The sequence below is a fragment of the Nipponia nippon genome, unplaced genomic scaffold (assembly GCF_047370975.1).
Source record: "Nipponia nippon isolate SJK-2023a ecotype South Korea unplaced genomic scaffold, ASM4737097v1 scaffold_32, whole genome shotgun sequence".
In the NCBI taxonomy this organism is placed as follows: Eukaryota; Metazoa; Chordata; class Aves; order Pelecaniformes; family Threskiornithidae; genus Nipponia; species Nipponia nippon.
Window position 1 is genome coordinate 3982848 of NW_028262350.1, and position 19387 is coordinate 4002234.

General features: G+C 63.4%; 1 protein-coding gene across 1 annotated transcript; it reads right to left on the minus strand.

Moving 5' to 3' along the window:
* Positions 1 to 971: 971 nt before the first annotated feature.
* COL1A1 (collagen type I alpha 1 chain) lies at positions 972 to 16258 on the minus strand. Its single transcript, XM_087770161.1, has 51 exons — positions 16042 to 16258; positions 14277 to 14471; positions 14072 to 14106; positions 13941 to 13976; positions 13765 to 13857; positions 13611 to 13679; positions 13060 to 13104; positions 12738 to 12791; positions 12457 to 12510; positions 12278 to 12331; positions 12050 to 12103; positions 11891 to 11944; positions 11745 to 11789; positions 11439 to 11492; positions 11282 to 11326; positions 11031 to 11084; positions 10605 to 10703; positions 10473 to 10517; positions 10295 to 10393; positions 9975 to 10028; positions 9776 to 9883; positions 9438 to 9491; positions 9125 to 9223; positions 8862 to 8915; positions 8680 to 8778; positions 8324 to 8377; positions 7920 to 7973; positions 7763 to 7816; positions 7582 to 7635; positions 7245 to 7289; positions 7045 to 7143; positions 6701 to 6808; positions 6224 to 6331; positions 6057 to 6110; positions 5892 to 5945; positions 5678 to 5785; positions 5535 to 5588; positions 5059 to 5112; positions 4656 to 4817; positions 4397 to 4504; positions 4153 to 4260; positions 3885 to 3938; positions 3676 to 3783; positions 3360 to 3413; positions 3140 to 3247; positions 2986 to 3039; positions 2687 to 2794; positions 2324 to 2606; positions 1605 to 1795; positions 1284 to 1526; positions 972 to 1206 (listed from the first exon to the last, which is right to left on the minus strand). Exons 1-51 carry the CDS (start codon positions 16121 to 16123, stop codon positions 1060 to 1062), a joined length of 4362 nt encoding a protein of 1453 aa, XP_087626287.1. The 5' UTR covers positions 16124 to 16258; the 3' UTR covers positions 972 to 1059.
* Positions 16259 to 19387: the final 3129 nt, after the last annotated feature.

Genomic DNA, 19387 nt, shown 5'->3' on the forward strand with positions numbered 1-19387 from the left:
CCAAAATAGAGGGAAATTAAAATAAATCAAGCTGAGTTGCGTCTTTGGAGGCTGTAGCACCAGGTGGTCCCGGGCTCGGGTGTTGCAGGACCAAAATAAAAGAGAATAAAAAAAAAAAAAAAACCAGGATAAAAATCCTGGGGGGAAGAAACCTCAGCAACTCCCGAGGGACCTTGAATGGAGGAAAATAAAAATAAAAGATCAACAGAGCAACCAAACGGGAGGGGGGGGGGAATATTAGAGAAAAATTAGCACCTTTGCTCTGAACCTGGCAGGAAAGTCCCGGCACAGCTGAAAAACCCCAAATGAACCTAAAACTACTTGAAAATGACACAAAAATAACCCCCAAATTAAAAAAAAAACAAAACAAAAAAAACCAAAGCACAGTGGTGAGGTAGCCTTCCAGAAAAGGAGAGTATGCAGCGAAGGGTCGGGTCTGCTCCCCTGATGTGCTTGGGATTGAATTGATTTTGCTGCCTGAATAAAAATAAAATAAGAAAAAAAAACAAAAACAAAAACAAGGGGAGGGAAGAGAGAGGGAAAACAACAACAAAAAGCAGATTATAACCAAGAGTTAAACATCTTCCTTGCAGCAAAAAAAATTAATATACTAAGGAGATGCAAGAAGCAAAGAGGCCAGCGGGGAAAGGTTGGCTGGAGGGGGGATTCGGCCGATGCTCGGGGCTGGGGGGCTCGGCATCGCGGCGGGGGCTCGGCGCGGCCGCGGCGGTGCTTTCGGTGAGCCGAGCTGTGCCATCTTCGGGGCTGAGGAGTGCCCGACCCCGAGGAAGAGGAGGAGAGGAGGGCAAGCAAGCGAACCCACTTCCTGGTGATTTTGTTTGAAAAGTCATTTATTTTTATTTTTTTTTGGTTGAATGCTTTTTTTTGGGGAGTTTTTTAGGTTTTTCTTTACGGAAACGCAAATAGTTTTAGAGACGCTGGATAGAAACCGACACAAATTCAAGTCCATGTGAAATTTTCTCCTTTTTTTTTGGCTGTTTTTTTTTATTATTATAATTATTATTATTACTCTCTCCTGTTACGCGTGGGGCGTCCAGTTTACAAGAAGCAGACGGGGCCGATGTCGATGCCGAATTCCTGGTCTGGAGCGCCAACGTCCATGGGAGCCAAGTCGATGATGGGCAGGCGAGAGGTCTTCGTCGTCTTGTACTCGATGACTGTCTTGCCCCAAGTGCCGGTGTGACTCTGCGGGGAGGTCAGGATCAGCCCCGTCCCCGTAACACGTCCCCACCACCACCGTGACCATCCCCTGGACCACTCACCGTGCAGCCGTCCTCGGTGACGCCATAGGTGAAGCGGCTGTTGCCTTCAGCCCTGATCTCGATCTCGTTGGCGCCTTGGAGGAGAAGGGCCTTCTTCAGGTTGCCGGTGTCCTGGTCCATGTAGGCGACGCTGTTCTTGCAGTGGTAGGTGATGTTCTGGGCGGCCTCGGTGGACATCAGGCGGAGGAAGGTCAGCTGGATGGCAACGTCGGCTGGGTTGGAGCCCTCACCACCATACTCGAACTGCAGGAGAAGAGGCGTTAGACACTGCAGAGCTGGTTGTCCATCCCACTCATCCCCCCTCATCATCCCCCTGCTCACCTGGAAGCCGTCGCTCATCGTCTCGCCGAACCAGATGTGCTTCTTCTCCTTGGGGTTCTTGCTGAGGTACCAATTCTTCTGGGCAATGGTGGCCTGGGTGGGGTAGACGCACGTCTCGCCCGTCTCCATGTTACAGTAGACCTTGATGGCGTCCAGGTTGCAGCCTTGGTTGGGGTCGATCCAGTATTCGCCTGCGGGGCAGAGGGAGGAGGGTCAGGGAGTGGGGAGGGTGGTAGGGAGCCACGATGGGTGGAGGATGAAGGTAAGGAGCAACTATGAGGGATGGAGGTGAGGAGCAGCCATGGAGAATGGAGGCGAGGAGCAGGTGGGAGGGACAGAGGATGGAGGGATAGGTGAGGGGTAGCTGTGAGAGATGGAGGATGAAGGGATGGTGGGTGGAGGTGAGGAGCAGCCGTGAGAGATGGAGGAGGGAGGTGAGGAGCAGGTAGGAGGGATCTGGGGGGTGGAGCATGGAGTTGAGCAACAGCCGTGAGGAAGGAGGTGAGGAGGAGCTGTGAGAGGTGGAGGATGAAGGGATGGAGGTGAGGAGCAGCCACGAGAGGGAGAGGAGGAAGGTGAGAGCAGCCATGAGAGATGGGATGGAAGAACGAAGGTAAGGATCAACCAGCGGGGGTGGAGGAAGGATGGAGGTGAGGAGCAGGTAGAGGGGACAGAGGGATGGAGGTGAGAGTATGCCAGAGGGACGTGGGGACACTGACCGCTCTTCCAGTCGCCGTGGCACATCTTCAGGTCGCGGCAGGTACGGGCAGGGTTTTTGCGGGTGCCCTCGGGGCTGCGGATGTTCTCGATCTGCTGGCTCAGGCTCTTGAGGGTGGTGTCAACCTCCAGGTCCCGGTCGCGCATCACGTTGGCGTCGTCGGCTCGGTAGTAACGCCCGCCATCGTGGGCCTTCTCCTGGGGCGGCTGAGGCAGGAAGCTGAAGTCGAAGCCGCCGCTGGGGGGGCCAGGAGGACCAGGGGGGCCGGGTGGGCCGGGGGGACCCTGTGGGAGGAGGAGGATGGTGAGCAGGAGATGAAGGCACGCAGCTCTGGGCAGGCAGCGGCAGAGGAGCTGATACATACGACTGGGCCGACATCACCGGTGCGACCACGGGGGCCGGGGGGGCCGATGGGGCCAGGCAGCCCGTTGAGACCATCTTTGCCGGCAGCACCAGCGGAGCCAGGAGGACCCTGTGGGAGAGGAGAGGGGGTGAGCGTGGCCATCCCACCTGGGCAGAGTCGTCCCCTCCAGTCCCAGCCCGTGTCCCCATGAGAAACCCGATGACGGCAGGACACAGCCCTGCTGCGGGGACCCTCTCCCCGCTGCTCGCCCCGGGATGCTCCAGCCCTCGCTGGAGGTCGTGGCTCAGCCAAGGACTTACTCTTGGACCAGCGGGACCAGAAGCACCAGAAGGACCTTGTTCACCAGGAGAGCCCTGTGCAAAGCAAGGAAGAAGAAGAGGTCCCATCAGCATCTCGCTCTGCGTCCAGGATGTGGGGCAGCACCCGGTGCCACCATCACCCTGTGAGACTTACAGGAGGACCAGGTGGGCCCTGGAGACCGGAGAAGCCTCTGTGACCCTTCATGCCTCTGTCACCCGGTTCACCGGTTTCACCTTTGTCACCACGGGGACCTTGTGGACCCTGGAGGAGGAGGAGGAAGAAGATGTGTTGAGTGGGGTCCAGGCCAGCCACTGCCCCTGTGCCCACGGGGATGCAGAAGCACCAAGGAGGATGGAGGAGAACATCAACTTACAGCAGGACCACGAGCACCAGCAGGACCAGGGGGGCCAGCGGGACCTTGGGGACCCTGGGACAGGAGAGAAGGGGACAGGTTAGAGCATTCTCTGCCTTCTGCTGCCCCCAGCTCAGGACAGCATCACCCTGAGCAGGGTGGTGGGATGCCTGGCTTCCTGGAGAAGCTCTTCCAGCAGCGAGAGCTGAACCCAGGGCTGGACCCTGACCCGCCGTGGGTCTGCGGGATCAGTCCTTGCTCCGTAACTGGGTCGAGCCTGGGGTGACCCCTGGGCCGGGGAGGGGTGTGAGGAGGTACTGGGCAGAGCATCACTTACGGTCTCACCACGATCTCCGTTCTTGCCAGCAGGACCAACGGGGCCGGGGGCACCGGGGGCACCGGGAGCACCAGGGGGGCCGGCGGGGCCAGTCTCACCGCGGTCACCCTGTGAGGAGGAGGAGGAAGAGGAGGAAGAAGAGGAGAGGTCAGTGTGGGCCAGCGCAGCCCCGTCGCCCCCTCCCGCAGCCCCCTCATCAGCCCGCTCACCTTGGGACCAGCAGCACCATCGCGACCGGGGGCACCTTCAGCACCGGGAGCACCCTACGGAGGAGCAAAGACCCCCTCGTTAGGGCAGGTGGGGGCTAACGAGGGCCTGGATGGCACCGTCTCCGCTCAGCCCACCGGGGGCCCCACCGTGCACTGACGGCAGCATCCATGAGTGCCACGAGTTGGCAAGTCCTCAGCCCAGCAAACTGAACACCGACGTGCAGGGGTCTGTGCCCCCCAACACCGACGGTTGCCCATGGCCACTCACCTCACGTCCAGCTTCACCGGGGGGTCCAGCGAGACCGGGGGGGCCCATGGGGCCGGGAGGACCACGCTCACCAGGGGAACCGGAGGGACCTTGCTTGCCAGGTTCGCCCTTCAGAGGAGAGAGGACGGGGGGCGTCAGACACCGGCAAGCATCCTCCCCTCCGGGGCCGCAGCTGCCGAGGCCGCATGGGTGAGTCGGACCCTGGGGGTGTCCCAGCGTCATCTCGCCCCCCCCGGGTACTCACAGAGGGACCGGGCAGGCCAGGGAAGCCTCTCTCGCCTCTCTGTCCGGGGAGACCGACGACACCACGCTGGCCAGCGATACCTTGGGGTCCGGGGGTGCCAGGAGCGCCCTGTGGGGACAAACAGCACCTCAGGGTGGTGGGAGCAGCGGGGGCCACCCTCCCAATGGAGGGGACGGCCGAGGGATGCGGGGCTGTGCGGGGAGCATGATGATGAGCATCCCCAGCTCCGTGGAGGGGGTGAGACCGGGGGGTGACTTACGATGGGGCCGTCAGCGCCGGGAGAGCCCTTCTCGCCGGGGGGTCCGGGGGGGCCAGCGGGGCCAGGCTCACCAGGGCGGCCAGCGGGGCCGGTTTCACCGCGGGGTCCTTTGCCACCTTCCTTCCCGCTTGGGCCGGGTGGGCCGGGGAGGCCGATGTTCCCCTGGGTGGGGGGGAGGCGAAGCCGTCAGGCAGCAGCCCGGGACCCCCGCAGCTGCCAGCTGAAGGGCGGCCAGGGGTGTCCCAGTGCCAACTGGGACAGGGCGGCCACGTGGAGCTGCCTGGATGGGTGCCCGGCACCTCCCGTCCCGCGTCCCCCCCATCACCAGCAGCCGCCGTCCAGCACCCTCCCGGCCCCCTCCCAGCCCCCCACCTCTTGCCCTGCCCAGGCCAGGGGTACTCACAGAGGGGCCAGGGGGACCAACTCTTCCAGCAGCACCAGGGAAACCAGTAGCACCCTGGAAGGGAGAAAAACTGGAGTCACCAGGGGCCGGATCCAAGCATCACCTGCCCCTGCCGTGGAGCGGGTCCAGGGGACGGTCCCCTGGCTGGGGGCCACCACAGGGAGCCCCAGGGCGATTGGCCAGGAGGAAAGCGTCCATCCAGGGGGGAGCTGGGGTTGATTTGGGGGGGGGTAAAGGCAAACCCCCCTCTTTTCCCCTCTGCTCCATCCCTACCATGGGATGAAGCCACCTCAGGTTGATGCCGTCCCCCCAGATGGTTTTAGGGGTGCAGGGCTGGAAGTGTTGCAGCTCCCCTCTGCTCCATGGGGGGACGGAGCGAGACACAGCAGGGAGTTAAGCCACCTCGGGGGTGTTCGTGCCCAGGGGGGTCTCCTGGGTGCCCCAAACCCCCCCATCACCACGACACTGGTACTTACAGGGGGTCCAGCGCTACCGCGAGCACCTTTGGGACCAGGAGCACCAACAGCACCCTGTGGGGGAGGAAGAAGAGGAGGAGAGGGGTGAGCCGCAGTGTGGGGCTGGACTCCCAGTGGGTGCGGGGTGGGGGGGTGCAACTTACGGCAGGGCCAGGAGCACCAGTGGGGCCAGCAGGGCCGGGGGGACCGGCATCACCCTTGGCTCCAGCATCACCAGTTTCACCTTTAGCACCAGGCTGGCCGTCGGCACCCTGTGGGAGAGAGGAGTGGGGTGAGCCAGGGTAGGGGGCACAGCATCGTCCCGGTGGGGCAGGATCAGGCCCTCAGGGCAGGGAGCACCGAGGCCGTCGCACTTACGGGAGGGCCAGCGAATCCAGCAGGACCGGGAGGGCCGGGCTCGCCACGGTCACCCTAGGGGAGATGGTGAGAATGATGTCACCCCAGGCAGGGGACGGCCACCGATGGCCACCAAAGGATGGCCACCCATGGCAGGGCCATCGGCCAGGGTGGGGGGACACTTACAGGAGCACCACGGGCACCAGTGGGACCAGCAGGACCGGGGGGACCAGCTTCACCCTGGAAAAGGGGAGGAAACCCAAAAAAAAGGAGGTCAAGGCTGTGGCGAGGAGGCTGTGGGTACCAGGACACATCTGTCCCCGGTGCAGCGTCTGGCCGGGGGATGGCCCTACCTTGTCACCGGGAGCACCAGCAGGGCCGGGTGGGCCGATGGGGCCAGTCAGACCTCGGAGACCGTCTTTGCCAGGAGCGCCATCAGCACCTTTGGGACCAGGGTCGCCCTGGGAGAGGAAGATGATGGTAGGTTACCTGGGGAGGTCCCCTCCAGGGGAGTCACCCCTCCTTTCCTCTCCCCTTTGCACAGCAGCACTGAGGCACCGCTGGTTCTGCATCCTCCCCGGGAGAGGCTGGGACCATCCTTCTCCTCCTGGGCTCCAGGGGAAGAGCTGGGCTCAGGTCCCTGCTGGCAGCAAGGGACTGTCCCCAAGGGCCACGCTCAGATGGGGACAGCGGTAGCACTGAGAATCCCCTCCCCAGGGGCCTTGGCTTAGAGGAGTGCATCTAGCCCCGAGGGGACTATGGTGGGGGGATGGTGATGGCTGGGAGCAGAGGACCGAGGAGGGGACATCAGGATTTTGGGGGACACGTACTCTGTCACCCTTGGCGCCTGGCAGGCCGGCAGCACCACGCTCTCCGGGCATACCCTGCAGACCGGGGGGGCCTTGGCCCCCGGGGGCACCGGGAGCACCAGCATCACCCTGGGCAAGAGAGAGAGAAAATGGGTGTTAGCGAGAACCTGGCGCTTCCTCAGCACAGCAAAGTCCATCCCGGCTTCAGCTACTGCACAGGAGCCGATCCCATGGGATACTCCAGCAAAAGGGGGTGAAGCCACCCCCCCTTTACATCTGCCCCCCAAGAGCTGCCTGCTAGGGATGGTCACCCACCACCCAGACATCCCTAACCCGGTGTGGCAGAGCCAAGACCTCACACCTACCTTAGCACCATCGTTACCGGGAGCACCGTTAGCACCACGAGGACCTTGGGGACCAGGGGGGCCTTGGACACCACGTTCACCGGGGAAACCTCTTTCACCCTGGAGAGGGGAGGCAGGAGAGGGGCCGAGGCCGTCAGGGGGGTGGTGGGCACCAGGAGGGTGCCAAGAGCCGGCTGGGAAGGGAGCGGGGTTCAACTTACCCTGGCACCGGCGGGACCGGGGGCACCAACGTCTCCGGGGACACCCTGTGCGGGAGGCAGAGGGTGCAGAGTCAGCGTGGGAAGGGGTGGCCCTGGGGACAGGCGGAGGGGCCCCCGGGATTCCCTCAAGGGTGGGGAGGGAGGGGGTCCCGCAGTCCTGGGGGGATGGGGAAGGGCTGGGGTCCCCCCTACTCCCAGGGGAGAGCCTATGCGGCACCCATCGCCTCGGGGTGCGCTGGGGGGCACCCATCAGCAGCCCCCAGCCCTGGCTGGGAGAGGGGCGATGGGGAGGAGACAGGGACAGTCCCACACCGTGGCCATGCTCGCCCACACTCACCTGCTCACCGGGCTTGCCAGCCTCACCGGGGGGGCCAGCAGGGCCCGGCAGACCCTGGGGAGGAAGAAGAGGAGCGATGAGACACGACAGAAATGGGTGACCAAAGTGGACAAGGAAAAGGGCAACATCACCCCCACCCTGGATGGTTTGTCCCCTCGCGAGGGAAGGGGACATCCCTCACCTGGAAGCCAGGAGCACCAGCAGGACCTTGTTCACCTCTTTCTCCAGCAGGACCCTGGGGGAGAAGGGACAAGCGTGAGGGGGGGCAGTCAGCTCCTGAGCCCCTTCTCCGGTGGCCAAGCACAGCCATGGGTGGCCAAGGGCTCGTCGATACTCACGGTAGGGCCAGGAGGACCTTGGGCACCAGCTTCACCATCTTTGCCAGCAGCACCCTGTGGAAGAGGGAGAAGAGGGTGCTCAGAGCACAGCCCCAACCTGCAGCCCAGCGATGCCCCCGTGGGACTGAGCACCCCCCCGAACGAGATGCAGGGCTGGATGCGGCCATAGCATCCTTCGAAGGACTGGAGAAGCCGCAGCGAGCTGCCCGCAGCCACATCACCTCCCTGCTGTCCCCGTTCCAAAGCCACTGGCAGCCACCAGGCTGGAGTCCCAGCCACCTCGACCCGCTCCCATTCCCATCCTTGGAGCATCCCCAGCCCCAGTTCAGCCGTCCCAGCCCCGCGCCAGGGTAAAGCTCCCTGCCAAGCCCCCACGGCCCGGCCAGGCTCTGGTGAATACTTACGACAGCGCCGGGGGGACCAGGAGCACCTCTCTCGCCGGGTTTGCCAGGCTCACCCTGAAAGCAAGAGAGCAGGATGAGACCCATGATGAGACCACAACACCGACGGGCAAGAGCCTGCAGGCTCGGACAGGCTGGAGGATGCACCAGCGCAGCCCTCCCTGGGGGGGACACATCCCCTGAGCCACCCCTCCGCGGGTGCCCGCTCCATGGGAGCCGTGTGGCCACCCGCAGCCACCGTCCTGGGAGGTGGCAGTGGCCAGCGGGCAGGAATCCCTCGTGGACCAGGATGCCCACATCTGCCGGGCAGCTTCATCTCCAGCAGCCCTCCGGGGGAGGCAGCACCTGTTCACACTCACCGCAGCACCTTTGGGACCGGGGAAACCCATCACGCCGGCTTGACCTCTGGCTCCGGGGGGGCCGGGGGGGCCAGGGCGGCCATCTTGACCAGCGGGGCCCTATTATGGGGGGAGCGAGCACCCCGTTAGCAGAGCCCATGGCGAACCAAGGGAAGAGCGGGGCATCGGTGGGTACAACTTACGGGGGGACCAGTCTTGCCGTCGGGACCGGGGCTCCCAGGGCTTCCAGTCAGACCCTGCAAGGGGGCACGAGGTGGGTTAGGAAGTCCAAGATATGCTCCAGCAAACGTGAGCATCCTGGCAAGAGGCTTCTCTGCCGGCATGGAGAGCACAGCAGCCGGCAGCCATCCCTGGAGCAGGGCCACCAGCGTGGTGGCCATGCTGACGTGGCTCGCCGTTCCTCATAGCCCTCCTGCCACCATGCCCACCACCCCGCCGTGCTCACCTTGGCACCGGGGAGGCCGGGTTCCCCGGGGCGTCCAGCTTCACCAGGAGATCCTTTGGGGCCAACAGGGCCGGGGGAGCCACGCTCGCCGGGGGGACCCTGGGGAGGGGTGGGAGAGGGGAGAGAGGTTACCCCAGCTGCAGGACATCAGCCAGGGACAGGGACAAGCACCATGTCACCAGAGGTGGCAGTGGCACAGAACTGGCTTCACCACCACGTGGGGAGAGGTGACAAATGCCCGGTATCCCCACCACCCCCGCTGAGGACACGGCTTTCTCACCCAGACAGGCAGGAGGGAGACCTGGGCACCTACCTTGGGACCAGCGATGCCATCAGCGCCAGGGAAACCGCGGCTGCCGGGAGCACCCTGCGAGGGACAGGAGAGGGTCAGTGTGGTGGCACGGGGTGACCTCGGCGGGTCTGGGGTGCAGGGGAGCGGTGTGTCGATGTGGGACCTGGCCACCAGTGGGAGCAGCCTGGTGTCCCTGCTGAGATGCTCCACTGGAGACCTCGGTGGGGTGTTGGAAGGGGCTGGGGACGTCACCATGGTGGGTGCACCCACAAGGCTCAGCCGCTGGATGTTGGGAGATGGGAGGATGGGGATGGGGACAGGGATGTGGCAGGGATGGGACAGGGGCTGCTCCTACTCACACGTTCGCCAGCAGGGCCAGGAAGCCCAGCGGGACCGGGTTCACCACGAGCTCCTCTCTTGCCTTCCTCACCAGCTGGGCCGGGGGGACCTTGGACACCAGCAGGACCCTGGGGAAGGAGGCGAAGGGATGAGCACCCGTGGGGTGCACGGGAGCCAGGAGGGGCCGAGCCCCCGAGGAGGCGTGAGGGGGACACTTACGGGTTCGCCTTTGGCACCAGTGTCTCCCTTGTTGCCTGGAGCACCGGGTTCACCCTGGAGGTGGAAGGAGAGAAGAGGGAAAAGCCATTTAACAGCAGATTGATGAGCGAAGGGAGCCCTGAGCCGCATCCTGCCCAGCTCCTCAGCAGGAGGGGAGGTGCTCAGCATCTGTCAGCCCCCAGCACCATCCTGCACTTGCAGGGTTGGAGAGGACAGGGGATGCCAGAGGAGACATCTCCAGGTGGGACAGCAGCTTGCTGGAGGAGAAGAAGGGCTCCGACCCCAGGAGGAGGCGGATGGAGGTGTCTGGGGATACTCACGCTGTTACCCTTGGGACCGGGGGCACCGCTGGGACCCTGGGGTCCGGAGGGACCGCGGGCACCGGGGAAGCCGGGAGCGCCAGCGATGCCAGGAGCACCCTGGAAGAGGCAGACGAGGTAGTGAGGGAGCAGCACGGACCCTCATCCCAGAGCCAGGCGGGGGGCGAGGGACACTCACAGTTGCGCCCTTGGCACCAGGTTGACCATCAGCACCGGGGTTGCCCTGCAGAGAGAAAGAGGAGGAGGAGAGTTATCCCAGGGCCAGCAGGACGTGAGGCCGAAAAGCAAGGAGCCATCAGATGCCACTTACAGCAGGACCAGCAGCGCCAGCAGGGCCGGGGGGACCGGGCTCACCGCGGGCACCTTGGGGACCTTCGCTGCCACGAGCACCCTGGGGACCGGTTTCACCCTGGGGAGGAAGAGGAGAGATGAAGAGCCGTGAGTGCAAGGACTGCCCTGAAACTGCTGACATGGCTGATTTCCCCTCTGTGTGCAGCTCCTTTCCCATGGAGGCAAAGCCAGGAGATATGCCCGTGGGACTTGGCTGGAGACGTCCCCATCTGCCCCGCTGTCCCAGGCAGCAGCGAGCCTCTGGCATTTTGTTTTCTCATTTTTGGGCCACATGGGGAACCCATTCGTTGCTCAGTCCTTCTCCCCCCCACCAGCTCCCAGTTTCCACCAGCTTCTCCCAGCCCAGGAGATGCCACCTGGGAGCAGATGGTCAGGCAGGTCCTACCTTAGCACCAGCAGCACCGGGGAAGCCAGGGGGACCAGCGGGGCCAGTTGGACCCTAGAAGGGAGAGAGGGCACGTGTCAGAGGAGGGATCCCACCTCGCACGTCTGGTGCCAAGGAGTTTTCCGAGCAGCAGAGCTCTGGCCCCCGGCCAGGATTTCCCAGCTGCAGTGGAGCCGGGAGGGGATCTCCCTCCAGAGAAGCCGGAGCTGATGCCGGGTGCTGGTTGAGGAGTGGGTTTGGGGGTTACTTACGGGAGGACCGGCAGCACCGGGAGCACCGTCGTTACCACGAGCACCCTGCAGGAGAGGAGGCACCCGTTAGTGATGCCCACTGGCAGGAGAGGTGGCCCCCAGCCCCCCCGCACCCCAGGGCAGAGGATGCTTGGCCCTGTCCAAACCAGATACTCACAGCGGGGCCAGATGGACCGGGACGGCCTCTTTCGCCGGGAAGCCCACGAGGACCCTGGGGAGGGGAGAGGACACGTTTTTGTCACTGAGAGCGCCACTTTCCCCTTTTGGGCCCTCCTCCCATCCCTGTGCCCCCCCTGCTCCTGCCCACAGTGACGTTTCCATGGAGTTAAACCCCCTCCTCGCCCCATTCCCTGGGGAAGCATCCCCAAGGCCGAGCTGTTTCCCCATCATATCTTGTCCCCCATCCCCTTTTGCTGGCTGAGGCCAGATCCCCACCACGGTCCCTGGGAACTCCAGCACTCACCATCTGCCCAGGAGCACCGTTCTCCCCGGGGCTGCCGGGCTCGCCCTACAAGAAAGGATAACATTGAGGGACCCGCTGCGGCAGGAGGGAGGGAGCAGCGATGACTTTACCAGGAGGGCAGGGGTGACGCTGCCACCGCTCCTCACCTTGGGGCCAGCGGGACCGGGCTCACCCTTGGCACCATCCAGACCACTGAAGCCCTGGGGAGCAGGAGAGAGAAGGGGAGGGGGGTCAGGAGGGGACCCCTTGGTGAGGTTGGGCTCCCCCTTCCCCTAAATCTTGCAAGCAGGGGAGGAGGGACTCACTCTGTGACCCTTCATGCCCGGCAGGCCGGCAGTTCCTGGGAGACCACGTGCACCCTAGGAGAAAAGGGGAGGTGGTGATGGAGATGCTCGGGGGGGGCTGTCCCTGCACCCCCTTACTCCCGTCCCCGGGACGGGGGGCAGGCAGCTGGTGTCACGTTTGTGCTTTGCCACCAGGCAGGACACGGTGGGGGTGTCCTCTCCTGTGCACCCCGGCAGGGACCAGCTCACCTGGGGGCCGGGGGGACCACGTTCTCCGGGACGGCCGGGCTTTCCAGCTTCACCCTAAGGAGAAGGACACCAGGTTGGTGGCATGTCCCCAAGCCAGGTGGCTCCTGCTCGCCTCGGGGGGCTGGCAGGGCCACCAGGCCCCAAATGGCAGGGGGAGACCCCATCCAGAAGCCACTTACATCATCTCCGTTCTTGCCAGGGGGGCCGGCGGGACCACGGGGACCCATGGGACCCTAGGAGAGATGCAGGGCAGGGATGAGGATGCTGTGGGTGACAGCTGTGTCCTGACACGCTGCCACCCAGGCTGGGCAGTGCCAGCCTCTGGCAGCCCCATTCCCATGGATCCCAGCTGAGATGCCCTGGAGCGGGGACAGGGTGGCCATGGCCAAGGCCGGGAACAGGCAGCTTTGTCCCCATCCCTGTGGGACATCAGGCTGGAGGAGGAGGTGGCAGGACTCACAGAAGCACCAGGCTCTCCGGGTTCACCGGGGGGACCTTGGAAACCTTGAGGACCCTGTGGGTTGGGGGGAAAAAAGAAAAAAAAAAAAAGGAAAAAATGGGTTAGAAAATGAGAAGATTGGGCCTGAAGACCCCAGTGGCAATGGCGGTTCCTCCCGTATGGTGGCGTGCGGATGCGCGTCCCCACGTGTTCTGGTACCCATTGGGGAGGGTGGGACGCCCCGTCCTGCCCTCGCCCCATCCCGTCCCACCCGGCCTCCCGCCACCCGAAGGGGCCCTTGGGGCTGCTTGTCCCCGGACGAGAGGGAGCAGGAGATACTCACGGGAGCGCCAGGAGGGCCGGGGAGACCACGGGGACCAGCTGGACCCTGGGGAGAATGGAAAGTGGTGATGAGTGGCTGCCATGTCACCCTGTCCCCATCCCTATCCCCATCACCAACCATTCCCTGTCCCCATCATCACCCCATTGCTGTCCCCATCACCACCCTGTCCTTGTCCCCATCACTGCTCAGTCCCTGTCCCCATTGCCACCCCATCTCTGTCCACACTGCTACACCACTGCCACCCCATCACCACCCCATCCCTGTCCCCACCACCACCCATTCCCTGTCCCCATCACCACCCCCTCCCTGTCCCCACCCCCACCCATTCCCTGTCCCCATCCCTGTCCCCATCCCTGTCCCCATCCCTGTCCCCATCGCCTCCAGGACCACCATTCCTCCCCACCCCTCCCACCTCCTACTGCTCGGCAGCATCCTCAGCACTGCCGGCACGGGAAGCGCCCCTGGTGCCTCGCCTGGCTTCACACCTCCCCCTGTCCCCCCTTGTGTCCCCTCCCCCCCGCCGTGGGGACCCCTGCCACCCCGGTGCTCACCATGGGGCCAGGCACGGCCATGCCGCCAGCTTTCTCGTCGTAGCCATAAGACATTTGAGGAGCGAAGTTCTGCAGGCAGGAGGAGACCAGGGGGTAAGCGGGGCGCAGGCACCCCCATGGGGGTCTGCACCGCCGGGGACCCCCCCATACTCACTCCGCCAAGGCCTGGAGGACCTGGAGGGCCTGGGGGTCCCGGGAGGCCAGGCTGTCCAGGGATGCCATCTCTGCCAGGGGGGCCGGGGAGTCCCTGGGGGGAGAGAAGAGGAGGGTGAGCCCCAAACAGGACGAAGGTCCCAGTGGAGTGGGGGGCTCTGCAGGGCTGATACCCACCCTGTCTCCTTTGGGGCCGGTGTCTCCCTTAGGTCCCTGTTGGGGAGAGATGAGACGGGTGGTTAGAAAAGGGGTTCTGCAAAAATCGGTGGGGGGTGTCATGGGGTTTGGGGGGTCAAGGGAGCCCTTACCTCTACTCCAGCGCTTTCTGGGTAGACAGGGGAGGCTGCGGGAGGAAGGATGGGCGTTTAGAGGAGCCAAATGCGACCCGCCACCCCACCCAACCCTGCACCCACCCCACAGCCCCGACACCCAGGGGAAGGGTGCTGAGCCGGGTCCAGCCCCGCTGCTCCCCAGGGACCCCCAGCCTGCGCCGGGACGGGGACGGGATGGTACCGTCGGTGTCGGGACAGATGGGGCAGCACTCTCCGAAGGGGATCTCGGCGTTGGGGCAGTCGGAGGTGTCCTCGCAGATCACCTCGTCGCAGAGGATGTTGCCGCTGTCGCAGACGCAGATCTGGCAGGGTTCGGGTTTCCACACATCCTTGTCGTTGTACGTTAGCCCATCCTGTATGCAGCTTCCAGTTTGAACTGGGAGAGAGGGGCAGGGCGGGGGGAAGCGTGAGGGCGGGGGGCACGGCGGTGGCCCCCCGCACGGCCCTTTTCTTGCTCTCCCCCCCCTTCATTCCCCCGTTCTCCTGCAGCGTTTCTCCCTTCATCTGTTTCTCATCAGCCCATCGCGGTGACACAGGAAAAGCACCACAATAAACTCTTCCCACATACGCTGGAATTTAAACAAAAACCTCCAGCCAGTTGCTACGTCCCGCGGCGGATGGGGCCAAGGCAAATACCCCCGCGGCGGGCAGGGGGTTGGCACGGGGGTCCTCGCCGTCCGCGGGGGACGGGAATGGGGATGGGGGTGGGATGGGTGGGATCGGGTGGGTTGGCCCCAGCGTCTGGGCTGAAATTAGATCCAGGCGGCTGCGGGATAGGGCTGGATCAGGCCAGATGGGTTGGGGAATAAGAGTCCGGAGACTGGAAGCAGGCAGGGGCTGACGTGGGGAGGGCAGGGCGGCGCGCCAGGGCCCGGGGCTGGCCCCACGGTGGGGAAGGGTCCTGGGGAGGGGGCGCGGGGCTGGCCTGGCCCGTGGCCCTCCGCTTGGCAAGGGCCAAAGGCAAAAGGCCAAAGGCAAAAGGCAAAAAGCAAAAGGCCAAATACAAAATGCAAAAGGCAAAAGGCAAAATACAAAATGCAAAAGGCAAAATGCAAAAGGCAAAAAACAAAATGCAGAATGCATATTGCAAAAGGCAAAATGCAGAATGCATGTTGCAAAAGGCAAAAAGCAGAATGCCAAATGCAAAATGCAGAACGCAGAGGAAAAAAAAAAAAAAAAGCACAGCCCCCTCAAATGACAAAATGGGGCAAAATGCAAAGGGTGCCCCAGGCCTGGCTCCGGCCCAGGGTCCCCCTGTGTCCCCACGCCTGCAGGTGGCAGGCGCAGGCAGGCGCAGGCAAGCGCAGGCAGCCCAGTGGGGCGCAGGGGGTCCCGGCGGTGGGGGGCTGTGACCCCAGCCGTGCCCCCGGCCCCCTGAGCCCCGGTGCAGCTCCACGGGGAGGCCATGGGGCTGCATCCCCATCCCGGGGCGGCCGAGCGGGGCCGTCTGGCCAGCCCCGACTTCACGGGCTGCCGAAACATTTTCCTTATGAATCATCCGAGACTTTTCTAATTCTTTCCTGATGGCTTTTGCAGATCCCAGCACCGGGCCCCCCCTCTCCCCTCCTCTCCCCCCTCGCCGTTCTCTCCCGCGCTCTTTCCCCCCTTTCCCTTCCCTGCCTCCTCCTCCCCTTCTTCCCCAGCTCCCTCCTTCCCCGCCGGCTCCTCTCCACCCTTCCCTCCCTCCCCGCTCTTGGCAGGGTGCCCCAACTCTCCGCGCCAGCACAGACCCCCTAAAACCCCTTCACCCCAACCCAGTTTTTCCTCTTTTTTTCCCCCTAATTTCCTCCAACTTTTTATTTCCACTCCAGATGCCAACCACCCCTTTATCCTTCCCCAACCCATGGCAGCAGGACCAAGTGTCGAAGATGCCGCCCGACCCCATCCCCACCCACCACCCCGCATCCCACCGGCGGTGACGACCATCACCGACACCGGCTACTTACTGTCTTCTTCTCCTTGCCCGCGGGTGAGTAGTACAGTCGCTGCTATCAACAGCAGTAACCGAGAATCCACAAAGCTGAACATGTCTAAATATTAGACATGTAGACTCTTTGGGGTCTCTTTTGTTCTTAGGTTGGGGTCATACGGGGCCGATCCGACTCTGGAGCTCCAAATCCAGACCCCAGCAGAAACTTCCTACTGCCCTTGCCCACTCCTTTGCCTCCCCTTATATACGATGCGGCGGCAGGGAGAGGTGGGACCCATCGCAAGCGGGGAATTTTGGACGGCCCCTCGGCCAATCAGCGGCACCCAGGGAGTCGGGGGGCACCCCTCGCACCCCCCCCCGCCCGGCCCTTCGTGCACACGCATACACAGACATGCACACGCGTGTCATCCCGAAGCTTGGCTGGGAGCGGTGCTTGTGGGGTGGATGGGAAGGGGATGTTGGGGTGGGTGGGATGGGAGTTTGGGGGGCGTTGGGGTTTTTTTTGGGGGGTTGGGGGTTTTGGGGGGGTTTTGCACATCCTGAGGTGTTTGGGGGGCTGGATGTGGCCGGGTGGGGTGGGGACAGGCGATGTGGCACGTGGCACTTTGGGGACCCTGGTGCCACACAACGCCAGGTGCCGCGGCGGGAGGTCAGGACGGTGCAAACGCCCGCTCCCGCCCGCGACCCCGCACCCCACCACCCGTCCCTGCACCCGGGGGGTCCCCACCACCCACCCATCGCCATGAGGACCCACGTGCAGCGGGACCAAACCCCCCAGCACAGCGCAAAGGCCAAGGGCACGAGCACCAGGCACCCAGAGCATCCCCGGGGCGAGGATCCCCACGCAGGACCCCGACACACAGACACCCCCAAAACACCCCCACAACCCACTCGCTTTATTTTTTTCCCCTTTCTTTCCATCTTTTTCCTTTTTTTTCCTCAATCCTCTCCCTCCTGGCTGTCCCGCTCCCCTCTCTCCCCCCCTGGCACGCCTCCACGGCCGTTTCCACATTTGAAGGAGCCACGTTGGTTGGAAAAAGCAAAAGCTCCTTGACAATAATCCACAATCTACTGTGCAATTTGGGGAGGGTGTAATTACACGCCAAAAAAATATATGTATTTACCAGGGCCGGGGCGGCCGCCTGGAGCTCGGGGACGGAGGGGGGAAGGAGCCCTGCAAGGGCAATGTGGCACCCGGGGAGGGTCACCCGCTCTCTTAAGGGGTGATTTTTTTTAGGGAAAGGGGTGGGAAATGGGGCTGGGGTCTTGCTGGGGAGGGGGGAGCAAAGAGCTGGGTCCAGCCTTCACGCCTCCGCTTGCCCCCCTGCCATGCTGAGGTCTCACAGGCTCATCGGCACACTGGGAGCACTGGGAGCACTGGGCTCCTTGCAGAGGGAACCACGTCCGAGCGGGAGCTCCCACCGAATTACTTCTGGTTTGTTTTTTTTTTCCAGGAAAAAATAAATCAATGCAATTTAACAATGAAATAACGGGGCCGGCGGGGGGGGAAGAGACACGTCGATAGAGCAAAAAAAAAAAAAAAACCAACCCACCCTCGCGCTGGTGACCTCTCCAGGTCTTTTTTTCCAGCCTGCAATTAAATGCAAAGAAAAAAAACCAAAAAACAAAAAACCCACCCCAGGAGGAGTTATATGTGCGGGTTGCACACACACGCACACGCATGCACACGGGGACACGCGTGCGCGCGCAGGGAGCCGCTGGCCGGCTTTCAAGCCCTGTATCTATGCATCCGAGACACGTTGCAGGCGAAGACTCCTCCAATCATGCCTCGGCGACTCGAAAAGCCCTGGCCGGGCTCCAGCCTGAAGATGTGTCTTTAATTTTTGCAGCATGACAGAAAAGAAAAGAATGTCATCGGGGTTTTTTTTTTTTTTTTTCATATGCATGGAGAGGGAGGAAAAAAAAGGGGGGGGGAACGGGACGATGCCACCTCATCAGCCCCCGGCCGCCCGCCCCAGGAATGCAGGAGGGTTCGGTGCAGGGGTTGGGGGCTGGGAGGGGAAAGGGAAGAAATCCCGCTTTTTAAAAAAAAAATAATAAATAATAAGAGTTTAAAAAAAAAAAAAAAGCCTGGAAAAGTCATTAGGATCCTAGGAAGCGGAATGAGAGACGCCAAGCGTAGGCCTGGGCCGGCTCCTGCGGGTGTGGGATGCCCGGGATGCTGGGTCCTGCCCGGGGTGGCGGTACCCGATTGGGACCGTCCCGCTCCTCGGGGACACTGGGACAGGGGGGTTGTCACCTGCGGCCACCTCCTGCCAGCCCCATCCTTTGGGGGGCTCTGAGACCCTTTCCTGCACACCCCGGACTGGTTTCACTGGTGCAGACTGGACCTGCAGTTGGCGGTCTGGGAACGGAGGCGGCTGCCCCAAAAACTCGGTGTTCACCCCAAAAACTCAGTAGTCACCCCAAAAAGTTGGTGGATGCCCCCAAAAGTCGGTGACCGCATCCAGGGCATGGGTTGCCCCATGGATGGGGGGGGTGAGGACAGAGGAGGGCAGCCATCCCCCCCGGCTGTCCCCATCCCCTTTGGGTAGGACCTACTGAAAAACAGAGCTGATGGGGCCGGGGGCTGGGGGGGAGGAGGGCGCTGGGGTTTGTTTGCCTGCGCCGAGAGGAGCTGGAGCAGACGCCGGCATCTGGTGTGAGTTAACTCCCCTCGACAGCGCAGACACATGGATCGGATTAACTCCCTTTTTTCTTCGCCCCCCCTTCCCCGTTCCGCACTCGGCAGCCCCGGGAGCCAGCCCCGCACCGGCCCCCCCACCCCAGCCACCCCGCTCCCCATCCCGCACCCAGCCCCGGGCCCAGAGGTCCCCCCCGGGGACGCCTGGGTCCCCCCGGCTCGGCGGCTTCGCCCGGGGTGGTGGTCTGGGCGAGGATGGGGATGGTGGCAGCTGGTGTCCTGCAAGGGTGACACGCAGGTGTTTGACCCCACGGAGGGCTTTGACCCCATAGCAGGGGCTCACCCCACCGACATCCGCACCGCAGCAGCCCCCCAGCTCCCAAGGGACTCAGGCATCCCCAGAATCCCCAAACCTGGCTGGGACCCCCACACCGAAAAGCCCCTTAGGGGGCATTTCCCCATCACCCCACCCCGCTCGAACCCAAAACACCTCACTCCCCCTTTCTCATCCCCCGCCGTGGGGACGTGGTGGGAACTCGGTGCCTCAGTTTCCCCCGGCCTGGCCGCAGCCCGCAGCCCGGCACCGCCCCGGCTATTCCTGGTGGCCATCCGGCCCTCGGCACCCTCAATTGTGGCAGGCAGGGCAAAACCCCGTAATCACGGGCAGCGGCTCCCCTGGCTATTTCCAGCCGCTCAAAGCAGGCAGGGCAATTGCTTA

What these genes read in the sequence shown, in the direction of transcription:
- COL1A1 (XM_087770161.1), bottom strand. Translation starts at nt 16,123, where the DNA reads ATGTTCAGCTTTGTGGATTCTCGGTTACTGCTGTTGATAGCAGCGACT. An exon ending in CCGGTGCTGCTGGTGCTAAG is followed by an intron (nt 10,704 to 11,030) that starts GTAGGACCTGCC and finishes CTTCCTCCCCAG; the next exon opens with GGTGAAACCGGTCCCCAGGG. An exon ending in CTGGTGCCAAGGGCGCAACT is followed by an intron (nt 10,394 to 10,472) that starts GTGAGTGTCCCT and finishes TGCCTCTTCCAG; the next exon opens with GGTGCTCCTGGCATCGCTGG.